General features: G+C 35.3%; 1 protein-coding gene across 3 annotated transcripts; it reads right to left on the bottom strand.

Annotated features, from left to right (window-relative positions):
- Positions 1-948: 948 nt before the first annotated feature.
- On the bottom strand, positions 949-8,892 carry LOC116031916. Of its 3 annotated transcripts, XM_031274268.1 has the most exons (14): positions 8,311-8,892; positions 7,568-7,771; positions 7,251-7,429; positions 6,674-6,800; positions 6,430-6,597; positions 5,564-6,322; positions 4,319-4,404; positions 3,890-3,941; positions 3,211-3,294; positions 3,068-3,105; positions 2,468-2,636; positions 1,971-2,008; positions 1,714-1,779; positions 949-1,313 (listed from the first exon to the last, which is right to left on the bottom strand). In XM_031274268.1, exons 1-14 carry the CDS (start codon positions 8,431-8,433, stop codon positions 1,271-1,273), a joined length of 2,136 nt encoding a protein of 711 aa, XP_031130128.1. In that variant the 5' UTR covers positions 8,434-8,892; the 3' UTR covers positions 949-1,270. The 3 variants fall into 3 exon arrangements, 2 of the variants coding, with proteins under 2 accessions (XP_031130128.1, XP_031130129.1); XR_004100693.1 differs by lacking the exons at positions 949-1,313; positions 1,714-1,779; positions 3,068-3,105; positions 3,211-3,294 and having other exon boundaries at positions 8,311-8,891; XM_031274269.1 differs by lacking the exons at positions 949-1,313; positions 1,714-1,779; positions 1,971-2,008; positions 3,068-3,105; positions 3,211-3,294 and having other exon boundaries at positions 2,453-2,636; positions 8,311-8,891.
- Between the last annotated feature and the right edge of the window lie 5,945 nt (positions 8,893-14,837).

The following is a 14,837-nucleotide window of genomic DNA, read 5'->3' on the forward strand; positions in this document are numbered from 1 at the left end:
AAATTTCTTCGTTTGGTTAAAGGGAATTGAAATTTCACAAAATTGCAATTCCCTTGGATTTTAGGAAGAAAAAAATATAATCTTGAGACAAAATGACCCTCCATTTTTAAACCTAAAATTGATGTTTGACATTTCCTTCTAAATTATAGTGTGTATTATTTTTCGATTACTGTCAACAGAAAATGCCGTTCCTGAGCAATAATCATTCTAGGCCAACCTTAATCAAGTATGTTTTCTCAAAATTCTCAAGTACTTAAATTTGTATTTACCTAAATTTTGAACAACAAAATTTTCATTCTATACGTTGATGGTGGGTATGTTGTATAATATTTATTCTGTGCGCTGATCTATGCAACCAAACGACGTGAGTTGTGTGTTTGTTAACTTTGTTTATAATAGCAAATGAATTCTTTATTTCTATACAATAGTGATTGAAAATTTACATAGTTAATAATAATAATAATAATAATACATAGTAATAATAATAACAACAATGGACATTTTAGACTTTATACTACTTATTCATTTTCAATTTCACGTATACCAAACATTGAAATTGAAATTTCCAATAATTTTATTTCTGCAAATCAAACACTGGAATTTAAACTCCACTTTATTCACACATTATACTTTTCCCATAAAATTGCAATTTCTTTCCCACATAATTTCTTCTCTCCAACCAAACGTTCGTTACAGTTCCTTTAGAATTTTAAACAAATAAACTTCAAATTTAAATTAAAGATCTAAATGTTTAATCTTTAAGCTGTTTTAGAAAAATAAATAAATCAATAAAAGGAAGAGAGAGAGAAAGCAGCCGGGTTCAAAGAACCAAATTCGAACCTTTCCCTCAAGTTCCGGTTCCGGGTAACTATGAATCGGAAATCACTGGTTCAAAACCGAAACTATGGTCATCCCCACTATGAGGCAACCAAAACATAATCATAGAAGTTTACTGCATACCACTCTAAATCTCTAATGAATATTTACTTTGAGACTCCATACATATCTTTTACCTATTGCAATTCAAGAAAAGAAGGCACATTTTGACTATAACTCCAGTTAAGGTTAACTATCATGCATTACAATGCTAACTCAAGGTAGCACAAAGCACAAATACTAGAGATTAAAAGCAACATATATAACAAGTCTAAGAGTTCAAAGAAATAGTCCATTTGGTCTTTTACAGCTGCATTGTACTGTTAGGTTATTCATTCTGAAGCATAAGGGGCAGAGTTTTAAGCTCCCTTAAGGCTTCAGATGGCACAACACTTTACCTAGGCTTGCTGCCACTTCCATGCGCTTTCTTCCCAGACCTGAAAACACAAGTTCTTCGCATTAAGAAATAAGTTTCGCCTTGTAGTGCCAACACAGACTAAGAGGGTGTTTGGTAAATAGCTGATAGTTGATTGGGTTAGTGGGTTTGACTAGTTGATAGCATTAGCTAATTGTAGAAAGATGTTTGGTAAATTAACTGTTAGCTGATAACTAATTACATGCAAAATGACTTTCTCAAAAAACTTATCGAAAAAGCTACTTTGAACAACTTTTTGAATTTTAACGTTTTTGAGCAATAAGCTGTTACAAAAAGCTAATTAATCAGTCACTCATATTGGTTGTTTAACCAAGTTGAATAGCTAATAATGGTCAGACAAACCAAAATTGGCTGATAAGCTGACTTTGTTACCAAACAGGCCTACATGAATAACAACCAACCTTTCCGAGGATGAGGCATCCGATTCTTTTTTCTTTGAGGAGCCTTTTCTTCTCTTTATTCCAGCTCTACTCAAAATTAACAGTCAAAACCCACAGGTTAGGAACATAAATGTGGCGAGTAATTCATGTTTTAGAAACCTTTCCCGACCCTATGTAGGGACAATGCACGGATCTGGGGAGTTAAAAACACAACCTCTACAAATCGACAAACAAGTGGAACCCTATAAGAGTTACAAGATGTAAAAATCAGAACTTACATTGCAGAAACCTCAGGAAGAAGGCCCGTTGCAGGCTCCTGTAAATTGCAACCAAGTTATGTTACAAAGAGATGTGAACTAACCAAAAGAACATTTTTATATACTGATAAAATATGTATATATATACCCCCCCCCCCCTCCCTCCCCTGATTCTAATGAATAGTTACTTTGAAACTTGTGCATATATTTTACCAATTGCTATTCCCAGGAAAAGAAAGCACACATTGACTAACTCCAGTACATAGGACAAGGTTAATTGTAATGCATAACACCGCTAAATAAGGTAACACGCCGAGTTCAGAGAAAAGTAAACCCAAAGTGGACCAAACAGGGTCACTCAATTAGGCTATAATGTATATGGGCCAAACCACACTAAAAGACTGAATCCAATCAATTAATTAGTCTAACCCATGACCTTAAAAACTCATATATTCACTCTTATATTTTCAATGTGGAACTCTTAACAATTCTCACGCATCAGCAATGGAGACTTTAACCTCACTGAGGGCATTGGATGGCACATAAGATTCGTCTTCAGCCTCTTCTTTGATTACAATATTTTTACTGTTGTGACTCGACAGTCTGCTGTTACTGACGGTTCGAGCTTTCTCAGACTTGATATTTTTCCCAGGCGTGCTGCCACTTTCCTGTGCTTTCTTCCCAGACCTGAAAGTGTAAGCTCTTCACATTAAGAAGCAAGTTTCTCCTCGTGGTGCAAAAGACTACATGAGTAAAAACTAACCATTTGATGGTGAGGCACTGGATTCTTTTTCCTTCAACTAACTTATTCTTTTATTTTTTCTGGCTCTACTCAAAATTACCATGCAAAACCCATTACAGGTTGGGAACATAAAAGGGTAAGTAATTAATGTTTTAAAAACCTTTCCTGACAGGCTGACATTCTACAGGGGCAATATAATGAGATAGAATTTGACTTGTGCAGTTGTGCTCTATCATCTTAAGAGAAACAGAGATGGCGGAGAACAAGAGACTGATATAGTGCACAGATCATAGGAATTAAAAGCACAGCCTCAACAGATAGACAAACAAATGGAATCGTACAAGAGTTGCAAGAACATTTAAAGATTAGAACTTACACAACAGAAAGGTCGGGAGGAAAGTCAGTTACAGGCTCCTGTAAATTGCATCCAACGAGTTATGTTACAAAGAGACGTGAAACTAACCAATAAAACCACAGCCTGCTAATTAAATAAATAGAAAATGTGGAAAGTTAACTCACTTCTTTGACTGAAACCTCTTCAAGCAATTCCCAGCGTTCATGGTTGAGATTCAAGATTTCTTCTTCACCATCAGTGTATTTGACCTAAACAGTAACAGGAAGCAACTTGGTACATCAAAATTAAAGAAAGACAATATATAAAGCCAATACATGATACAGATGTTTAAAATCAGTCCATGAATGCGACGAAGAATCTGGGCATGCTCTCTTGAAAAAGAGGACTAGTAAAAAAAACATATTAAACAAAGGCGTGCTTTCATCACAATTTTTATGTTCTTTAAGGTTTTAAACTATTATTATAAACCTTTTGAGCATTTTCCCTAGCTATTTCCTAGTCAATCTAGATACAAGAAGCTATGACCTCTAGTAAAAACCTCCTTTTGGCCTCTAAATAAAGAGGTTTAGTTTCAAAAGCAAATATAGGAGAAATTTCTCAGAATGGATGAAGCAGAAATTGGCATAATGGGAGTTTGTTTATAATTGCCAATGGAGCATGCTTTCAACATGGGTCAAATTCAGCCTAAATATCAGTACCCTTATAAAGCAAATTGTTACGGAAGGGCATTTGCCTTTCATCTTGGAAAACCCTATTTTAGAAAGTAGGATATTCAGAGGGCAATAGAGGGAATTATATGCAACACAAAAACTACTGAAATATCCACAAGTTGAGCTTACGTACCTTGTGCTTTTTAATCTCAGGGTCAAAAGAAGAAATCACTCCCACATAAAACCTGTAAAGAGTAAAGACGACCAGAAAATATGACAAGAATTGCTTGCACAATTTACAAGACAACTTAGATAGCTCATCTTAGACTCAAAAAATAAAATAAAATAAAATAAAAAGAAACTTTTAAAATACATATAAACATAATTTGTGTATCTACCATAGGATTGAAATATTGTAAATGTAAATATCTCAAAAAGGATTCATCTATTAGTCCTATAATCTTTGAAGTCAAATTTACAAAATTGCATTTGAAATCCAGAAACATTTAGTAATCAACCAAGGGGAATAGCCAAATGTTTTAATCAATAATGGAACAAATGATGCTTTCTATTTCAGTAGGTACTAAGGCAGTCATTACATTTATCCTTCTTAAGTACTTACTTTCTGTCCAGGGGCCACCAAACTCTGACTTTAGCACCTATCAACTCTTCTCCATAATCCTTGATAAAATGAACCCTTTTAGAATCCTGAATAAGAATTAAGTGTATACATTCGGTTATTTTGTCCAAAAGACAGCAATGACATTAAAAAGAATAGGGCAAGATGTCATACTTAATGCAAAATATCCCGTAGAAATGGCTATACTGGGAAGAAGTTTATAAATTATAAATTATTTACTTTCTACAATATGTGCAAAATAAGCCAGTTGCACTTTCAAAATGAAAGCTTTTTAATGAAGACTAATTTTTAGCATGCAATTTTCAGTAGTAAAATAATAGTACTATATAACATTTGCAGTAGTAAAATGTGGCTTCGGACACTTTTTATTTCTTTGTATTAATAATCCAAAAAGAATTACCATCCTTCCCCTTTGTGCCCCATTTACAATTTTTGGAGTCAATTTAACCAAGCTTGTATTTTGATATTAATAAATTGAATTTTGAAAATAAAAATTTATATTTTAGAGTAATTTGTATATAATCAATGGACTACATAAGAAATGGTAATTTCCTCACTTTTAAAGAATTCTGCTATATTGGAGCATAAGAGAAGATCATATTAAAAACAACTTTATTTGAAATGAAGCAGAAGGGATGCCTACTGAAGGCAGGCAGGGAGAAATCAACTAAGATTGTTTCTCGAAAAGTTTAAGACGTATCTAGGATTGCACTCGTTGGAAAGTGCAATAATACGATATTACTCTTTTATTCATTCTTTTTGGGTGCACTTATTGTGGATAGGATTTACCACTGAGATACCCCAAGTCCATATGTGTAGGGGTGCTCTGGTTGTGAGAAGGATAATATGATCTTATGTGTTTAATTTTTTACATTTTTGGGTACATTAATGGGGGACAGCATTTAGATATTCTAAACCCCTAATATGGTACTAATTAAAGATAGAAGAGAAAGAGGTACGTGAAAACTTACTTAGACTGAATTTATTTATTCCAATTCAATTGTTCATGGCAAATTATAAGTTTTAATAGAATACAATAAAGAAATGCAAACCAATTAGATAGGGATTAAGGAAAAGTTGAGTTAATTTTAGCTCAATTAAGTAAATGCAGAAATATTGCTTCAAAAGAAGTAAATGCAGAAATACTTAGCAAACTGAACAGATAGAATCACAAAGGTTACCCTAACCAGAAATCTAGAGAATCTGCAAGCACCATTACAGTAGTACCTTTTCTTTGTTTAAAGCTTGCTTCCTAGAGCTTTTAGTTCTTCTGCTTATATTTTGGAGATCATTTTGTTGAAGAGATGTATTCTCTGCATCACTCACTGTTTCTTTTTCCTTCTTTATACTTACAGTCAAACGGGGAGAGCTTGTCCCTTCAGATCTCTTTCTCACAGTGAGTTCTGTTTGATTCTTCTTTGGTCGACCCCTTTTGCGAGAACTTCCAGAGTTCCCTTCAGATCTCTTATTCACAGTGATTTCTGTCTGATTCTTCTTTGGTCGACCCCTTTTCCTAGAACTTCCAGAGTTGACATGGGTGTTTTCACTGTTGGGGGCTAACATGTCAGGCATAGACTGCTTTCCAGTTTCAGATGGCGAAGATGACTCCTTTGGAGCTGGATTATCAGATGAGCCACCAGATTTCTTCTCATCTTCCTTCTTGTTAGTAGGTTCTTCAACGCAGCTTTTGATTTCATTCATATCAAAACAATCATGTCCTGTATCGGGTCTTATCTTCTCTGACAGTCCACTCACGTTCATTTGTTGTTGCAAATCTTTTGTATTTTTATGCAATGGATCAGATGGTGCATCAGTATCTTTTAGCTCTTCAGCCTGATTGCAATGCTTTAATGTCTTCAACGACCCATCAGGTTCCAGGTTATTGTTGTTATTCATTATTGTTGGAGTGCCATCCAGTTGTGGTACCTGAGGAAGTTGAAGAGCAGATGTTTCTTCTACTGGTGGTACAGAACCAGCATTTTCCACCTGATCATTCACGGAAATTTAGATTGTTATCCATTCGAAGGAAAAAGTACAGGAAGTAATGAACTGTTTGTTTTATGAAAAATATACATAAATGAACACATAGATACCGTGTTTTCTCCCTCAGGAACTTCACGGCATACTGAGCCAAGTGCATCGGTATAATCATCAAAATTCAAGTTCATAGTTTTTATTAATTCTAGAAGACAAGGCTTCAGTCTGGCAGCACACTTTTCCAAGACATGATGTCCCAAGAGTGATGAAAGAGGTGCAGTATCCTAGTTAAAAACATACCGAGTTAATAAAATAATTGAAAACAGTATTTGGAGAAAGAATTTGTAAAGTGCTTATTACCAGAGTTTTCTTTCTGAGGCTCTCAAGAATGGACACTTGAAAATCTATTGAGACTTCATCACTTTCTTCTATAAGTTGAGTCATGATGTCTTCCATGTATTTTGACACAGCATGGGGATGATATGGCCTTGATCAAAAGCGAATGGTCAATTCTATAGACTCACGGAAGAGTACAAATGTACAATCTAGCAGACTATTAGACTGTGTACGCATCCAAAGAAGGAAACGGGAAACCACAAGTAATCTAATTGCCTATATGTTCAGCCTTCTAATTGTGTCGTAAACAACTAGAGAAAACTGTGTAGATACAACTCTAGATTACATCAGAAAAGTTACTATAAACAATCATAAAGGTTTTAAAAGTTCACTATAAAATCTGAAGAAATCCATCGTTGGACTATAATGCACCACATTACATAAAAGCTTATGTGCATATATAACCCAGAGGAAATGAAGTTCCTTACTGGGAGCTAATACGACCAACGTTTGAAACAACAATAAGAACAAACACTTGCTATAACTATAAGTCTGTTCGTACAATATATATTACAGTTAAAGGTTTCCTCAGGAGAGATACCTGATGGTCTTTAGAAACAGCTGGAAAACGTTAACAGCTAACATATAATCAAGATCCAATAGCATCACACACAGCCTGATCTTCGCAATGGCTTCAAGAACTCTCACAGCCTTACGATAGCAGTCACTAAGAATGTCAGGTAACTTTTCGAGTGATGCTATAATATGATGGAAAATTACCTGAGCACCAAAAAAATGGAACTTTTTAAACATAGATGAACATATATGATAGAACGCTCAGGTAGAAAGAAATAATAAATAAATACTGAAATTGTATGTAACTTGGCCTAAGTTTTGAACAAATAAAGTATTGGATACCTTCATTTCTGCATTATCATAGGGTAGAATGGGTGCAGATATTCTCATAATTTCACATATACAAGATACAACAGAAACTTCAATGATTTCATCAGAATGTCCCAGAAGCTTCGTTCCAATCAGCGCTTTTCTTATTGGGTCAAGTACATTTATCATTGACACTGAAGGGTCTTGCCCTATGCTCTTCAGTCCAGATTCAACATTCTAAAAGAAAATGTAATGCAATAAAAGAATTAAAACAACAGTCGTAAACAAATAATGTCCAAGCAATTTGATAATTTCATCAAAATACATTTTTGGCCAATTCTCAAGGAAGGGACATCAGGCATACATATGAGTTACAGACAAATATAACTATATATTTTAATCAGAACAATTACCAGCAAGTAGCTGACAGAGTCTCTCTACTTCAATTTACACCATAAAATCAAAGCTCTTTGTAAGTCCCATTTGGAGAATCAAATTCAAAACCCAGGACAGTGTGTGTGTGTGTGTGTGTATTGTGTAATTCAAGCATGTCAGTTCCTAAAAACAGATATGAAGAAAAAGCATAAACATTTCCAAGTAAAATGTAGACAGAATAACATAAGAATATATCCTTTCAGCACAAACAAAAAAACAAGAGACCCTCTTTAACTCTGTAAGTCATCATTTGCCTGGTGAAGACATCCCATCAATGAAACCAATCCAAGCATAATTGAACCTTTATATCAAAAAAAAAATTTTAAATTTAAAAAAATTACTTCAAGGAGGCTTAGAAGCTCGCGAGTGGATGAAGGAGGTGAGGAGAGCTTAGTTCCAGACTGAGTGAGCTTCTCCTCAAGCTCCCTTTGTGCAGCAGCAGCTGCAGAAGAAGAAGCCATCATTCTCTGCAAACAGAGGCGTCAATCAAGACTGAAACCCCAAGAATCAAAGAACCCAAGTTGTAGTTTACTCGAAAAGAGGAGCCCAGAAACCCGAAATCCAGCAAATGCGCATCCAGGTAAAGAAACGCTGAATTGGGGTTGACAAAGAACGGTTTAAATGTGAGCCCTGGCGGATTCCTGCTCATTTATGCGTGGTTGTACACTGTTGGGTTTGGAATCCGTGTAATCCTGTCCGGATTCTTCTACTTTTTCTATGACTAATTCGATTCCAAACCATACAAATTCCACAGGCGCTTCTAAGGCTGGCTCGCAAGTGCGTCGTCATTGCTGGGTGGGAAACGTGAACTAGTGTAGTATTGTGGGGTCTAGGACGAGATACCATGTTACGAGATTGTCCCTGTGGATTTTCTCTAATGGAAGTCCAATCTTGGAAGAATCAACTGCCAAATGTCGCCAAAGCTCTTTAGAGCGGTTTTGAATTTTTGTCTTTGTAGGAGAAGGGCGTTAGCAATCGCCACCCTGCCGCGTTCTTAATCTCTCTCATATTCTACATTTTATGAAAACAGTATAACACTATATGACAAAAGCTATACTGAAGCTCGAATGAGAGAGTTACTAAATGCAGTGTTTCAAAAATCCAGTCTAGACTCAGATTAATCTCTGCCTAGGTGCTAGGCGTCGGTCGACCGCTTAGCGTATCACCTTACATGGTAGTCTAGACGGCTGGCCGGCTAGGCACCCGCCTTGCATCGCTTAGGCGCTGACCGCCTAGGTTTCCTAGGCGCTGAATAGTCCCAGTAGGCCTTTTTTTTTTATTTATTAATGTGTTATTTCACTCAAAACAACATCATTTTGAGCGAAATAAACCTAAACTGTACAAACTTTAGATTTTTTTAGGTTAATATTTTATATTTTAGTATTAACTATTAAAGTATTATATAATTTATAATTATTAGTATTTAAAATTTTAAAAATACTTAAATAAATTTTTTAAAAATAAAAATATACACGGGCACCTAGGCGCCGATTAATCCCCGCCTAGATGTCCTAGGCGCTAGGTGCTCCCCGAGCATCCGAGGAGCGCCTAGCGATTTTTTCAACCATGACTACATGTCATACAATTGTGTTTGACACTTATTAACTCTTTCGACCTATTTGGACTAGTCTTTGACAAACCAAGAAAAAATAAGTTAAACTTTATTCTCTTTTATTTTTTAAAGGAAAAATTAAACTTTTTGTCTAAGTTATAAAATAATTGTAGAATTTGTCCCTAAGTGCGGGTTATACTCAATTTTCGTCCCTAAGTTATCATTGATGTTGCACTTTTCGTCCATTTATTAATAAAATATTAGGAACGAAATTTGCAATTTTAGTATAACTCAGAGACAAAAAATGAGCATGAAAGGACGAAAAGTGAGCATGATCAATACTCAGGAACGAATTCTTCAATTACCTTATAATTTATGGACGAAAAGTTGCAATTTTCCCTTTCTTAAACTTGACCAAATTCAAATTAATAAAAGAGAGGGGGTTTCATGATGTAATAGTGGAGTTTGAGTCAAAAACAAATATGATATCTTGACATACAAATAGGGTTGTGCATAACTCGATCGACCCGAAGAAACCGTCCGACCCGGCAGCCAAAACAAGCATATCCGACCCGATCTGAGTCCGAATTTGTGCAATCGACCCGTCGTTTGAAATGGCGCCGGTTAATGATATTCAGGTGGGGTGGGATATTTTGATATCCGATCCACTCGAATATCCGATCTATTTTAGGGCTTCGCTGGGCAGTGCTACATACGACGTCGTTTAATGCATATATATATGTTGAGAAGACTTAGTCTTCATTTCATCAGTCGCGCAGTCAAGACTAGGGTTTGCATTCTCCATTTCTCTGAGTTCTCTGATTCTCTCATCTCTTCTTCCTCTCTTCATGAATAGCGACTTCGCTGTTCTCTCATCTATTCTATCTGATTCTCTTAGAGAACTCGTTCTCTCTAAGAGTCTGGAGCTCTCTCTTTTTCTCTGATTCTCCGATTCGTCGAGACTAGGGTTTGCATTCTGTGCTAAATTTGTGACTGCTAAATTTGTGACTCCTCTCTGATTCTATGCATGACCGCCTCTCCTGTGGGCTGTGGCCGTTCAAACTTGCAGTGGTGGAAGCCGTGGTGATTTTGCTTAGAAACCCCTTGTTCTCCGGGTAATTTTTGTGAGAAATCAAGTAAATCGTAAAATCTTAGTTTTTTATATATCTCGATAACTTGATTTATAAGCATGTTGGTGATATTTTGTGATTTGTGATGAAATGTTTGCCTATTTGGTGATATATTATGCATTTATGCCATAGGGTGGAAACGTTGTGTAATACGTAAACCCTAGTTTTATTTATCTTAATTTATAAGAATGTTGGTGATAATGTGATATGCTGATATTTTGTCCCTCTGTGATGGAATGTTTGCCTATTTGGTGATATATTATGTCATAGTGTGGATTGGTGGAAGCACTGTGTAATCGTAAACCCTAGTTTTATTTATATGTCTCATTTCTGTATTTATAAGCATGTAGGATGGTAATATTGCGTGAATTTGTGATTCTGTGAAATGTGAATCTTAGAGCTTATATTTGAAATTTCCAGTGCTGAAAGCCTGAAATTTCAATAACTGAGATCCAGATTATGATTAACTGAAAACAGTTCTTGAATCTGGATTTCTTTGTATACTTGTCAAGGTAATGGATGGATGACCCTCAATTGCCTTCTGCCTTAAATCTTGGAAAACGATGACACAATTAAGTGTCTGATTCTTGATTTCAATCTCTGTTTAGTATGTGATTGTTGTGTAACTTGTGTTGTTGTTAAAAGTGGTGTCCATCTTTGTAGATGGAAAGCATCACTGAATCTGGACCTCAACCCTCAACTCAGGAGGGACATGGAGGACAAACCCAAGGCATTGAGTTACCTGCTCAGCAGCCTCAGGTGAATCTTGTTGTTCCTGCAAAGAAGATGGAGGAGGTTGAGTCTAGATCAAAAGTCTGGGATCATTTTGAAAAGATCCTTGATAATGAGGGGAAATTAATGAAGGGGAGGTGTTTGTACTGTGCTAGGTTCCTTGCTTGTGAGCCCAAATAACATGGCACTTCCTCTTTAAGGAATCATATGCTTAGCTGCCTAAAAAATCCTCATTCTAAGGATACAAGGTAGGATCTTCTCACTCTCACTTCTGTAACAACAGCTGATGGTGATTCTGAGGGGGTGGTGGGGGAATTAGGGACATGCGTTTTTAATCAGGAAGCCATTAGGAGGGCAGTATGTGAGATGATAATAATTGATGAGCTTCCATTTAGATTTGTTGAGGGACAAGGGTTTAAAAGGTTTATTTTGGTTGCTTGCCCTAGATTTTGTATACCTTCTAGGTGGACAATTTCAAGAGACATATATCAGATTTATCTTGATGAAAGATTAAACCTTAAGAAGCTTTTTAGGCTTAACACTCACAGAGTTAGTTTGAGTACTGATACCTGGACCTCTGTGCAGATGATTAATTATATGTGCATTACAGCACATTTCATAGATGATCAGTAGAAGCTAAATAAGAAAATAATATCCTATGTCCCTATTTCTTATCACAAGGGGGAACATATAGTCAAGGCATTAGAGAGTTGTTTGCTTGAGTGGGGAATTGGAAATCTTTACTGTCACTATAGATAATGCCTCTTCCAACGATACTACTATGGGTTTTACTTGTGTAAAATAAAAGGATAAGAGTTAAAATTGACAATTCGAAAACCGATCGGGTGGGCGGTTCGAATATCCGAACTGCCTGAACCCGTCCGATGCACAGGGCTACATACAAATATACAATGATAATACTATTTGGCAAATGGCAGCTGGCAAGTAATCTTAAGTTGGCATCTAATGTGTTATAGCCATAGGCAATTAAATATTGAATTAGAAACATAAATATTGGTAAAAATATCGAATAGATCAAGAATAAAATACTCCCTCTGTCCCATTTTACCTGTCTTACTTTCCTTTTTAGTTTGTCCCAAAATGTTGTCCTCTTTCCAAAATTGAACATCACCATCATTCTACTTTTACCAATTTACCCTTATGACTTTTGCATTCTTTATTGCTTTTATTTCTAAAAGTGAAAAAGTGAAGGGTATAATTGGAAAGCACATTACCTTTACTTTAATTTCTTAAAAAGCGTGTAAAAAGCAAATGAGACATCCATTTAGGGATGGAAGGAGTAACATTCATGTAAATAAACATATTTCATTGTTTGTTTTAATGTTTTATTCTCAAGAATAACATTATTAAGAGTTAGCACTGGTGGAGCCACATGGTGGTAGGGTGCCTTGGACCAACACTTTCAAAAATTTTAATAAACAAATATATATATATATAGGGTAGGGTTCCATTTGATCTGGTCCAAGTGCACTGTGAATAGCATTCAAGGCTCTATTGTTTGCTGATGATTGTTTCATTTCGTTTGTTGTTCATTGGCTAAGGGTTTTTTTTTTCTTTTCTTCATTCTTGACCGTCATCATGGGTGGAGTCCAAGTATTTTCAACGGCATCCCAACATTCTTCATCCAAAGATTTTATAAATGCTTTCATCCTGGCCTTCCAATAAGCATAGTTGCTTACTCCTTTTAATAATGGTGGTTGTGAAATTGAGGCACCCTCTTCCATTCTGTAAAACAACACTCGAGTATCCCTAGGATCTCGCTAGCAAATTAAACAACACTGCTCTGATACCAATTGAAATTTTGTAATGCAGATATGAATCAAAATATTAAGCAATAAAGGAAGTGCCAAAGTAAGTACACATCTGAATTTGATAACGCAGTTAGAAAACACCTCCTAATCTGCGGGGCCACGCCCGAAAACGTTTTCACTTAAGATCAACCCGCTGGTTTTTACAATTACAATATTCAACGAATTACAAAACTAGGTCTACCACCTATTTAAACATTAACCTCATAAAATAACTTTATGAAAAAGTTTACAAGTACAGTTTGAACTAACTCTGCCAATTAAACAAATTGTAACCAACCTGAATTTTAACACAACTTGTACTAATATAAAGTGGAGCTTATTTCTCCAGATAGTACATCAATTTTTCCCTATATTGAAATTTCTTCACAACACCTTCCTGAATGTATATTTGTGTTTGTATTTCTGAAACTTCAATTTGTACATTATACTGACGACTATTTATATTGAGGTCACGTTGTTTGCGACACCACACATTCACATTTTGTATGCATTAATTCCCCTAATTTTTTGCTTCCACTTTCACATGATTACACGTTCATATACTCCATTTTCCCATTTTCCACACTTACACACGTTCCATGCATGTATTTCATTTTCTTCACACGTCGTCCAATGCATCATTGTATTCCTTTTCCTCTTTTGTTTCTTTACTCCACATAATTTCACATTAATAGGCATGCATACACTATTTGTTTGATTATATGCCAATTAAAGAACTAATATGTGTGTGTATATATATATATATAGAGAGAGAGAGAGTCATGATCAGGTGTGGCCTAGTCATTAGGTGTGGCCTGGTCATTAGGTGTGGCCGTGCGGCCTATTTTCAGCCATTAGATCATATCAACTCATCAAATCAACGTGCAATATATATATATGTTACAGAACATACCATTTTACGTACTAAAATGCACCAGAGGACAGATAAAACACACCATTCCACACAATATACCAAGACGTATTAAAACGCACATATTCACTTAAAATTCATCAATATACGTAATAAAACACATCATTACATATTAAAATGTACAACAACGTGCCTCATGTCAGATTATAAGCATACACTATTTACACATTAGAAAACATGTGCTAAAATATGCATCATTCTACGTATTAAAATGCACCACAACATGTGTTAAAATGCACAATTCCACTTATTAAATATCCTCATCCCCATATTATAAACATGCACTATTACACTTATTAGAAAACATGTGTTAAAATTAAATACACACCATTCAACGTATTAAAATGCACCAGACAACGGATTAAAACACACCATTCCACAACACAGTTACACATCATTCTACATATGAAAATGCACCAGTGGATAGATTAAAACACATCATTCCACAACACAGTTAATGCGCCAACATACGTAATAAAACGCACCACAGCATGTATTCAAACGCACCACACTATGTACTAAAATGCACCATTCAAATTCACGTAAATTAAATACTAAAATTACCATAATAACCCCACTTAAACATGCGGATTTCAGTAGAATTAATGACCGCACCGGAACTCGCCGCCGCATTTGAACAAATATATATATATATATATATATATATATATATATATATATATATATATATATATATATATATATATACATA

Source organism: Ipomoea triloba, chromosome 10 (assembly GCF_003576645.1).
Source record: "Ipomoea triloba cultivar NCNSP0323 chromosome 10, ASM357664v1".
Taxonomy (NCBI): domain Eukaryota; kingdom Viridiplantae; phylum Streptophyta; class Magnoliopsida; order Solanales; family Convolvulaceae; genus Ipomoea; species Ipomoea triloba.

Bases quoted from the DNA above. Each gene is read 5' to 3' on its own strand.
- LOC116031916 (XM_031274268.1), bottom strand. From the start codon at position 8,433: ATGATGGCTTCTTCTTCTGCAGCTGCTGCTGCACAAAGGGAGCTTGAG. The intron at 6,801-7,250 runs GTATCTCTCCTG...CTTTTGATCAAG, and splicing joins CTGTTTCTAAAGACCATCAG to GCCATATCATCCCCATGCTG. The intron at 4,405-5,563 runs GTACTACTGTAA...ATTCTTATTCAG, and splicing joins AAGCTTTAAACAAAGAAAAG to GATTCTAAAAGGGTTCATTT.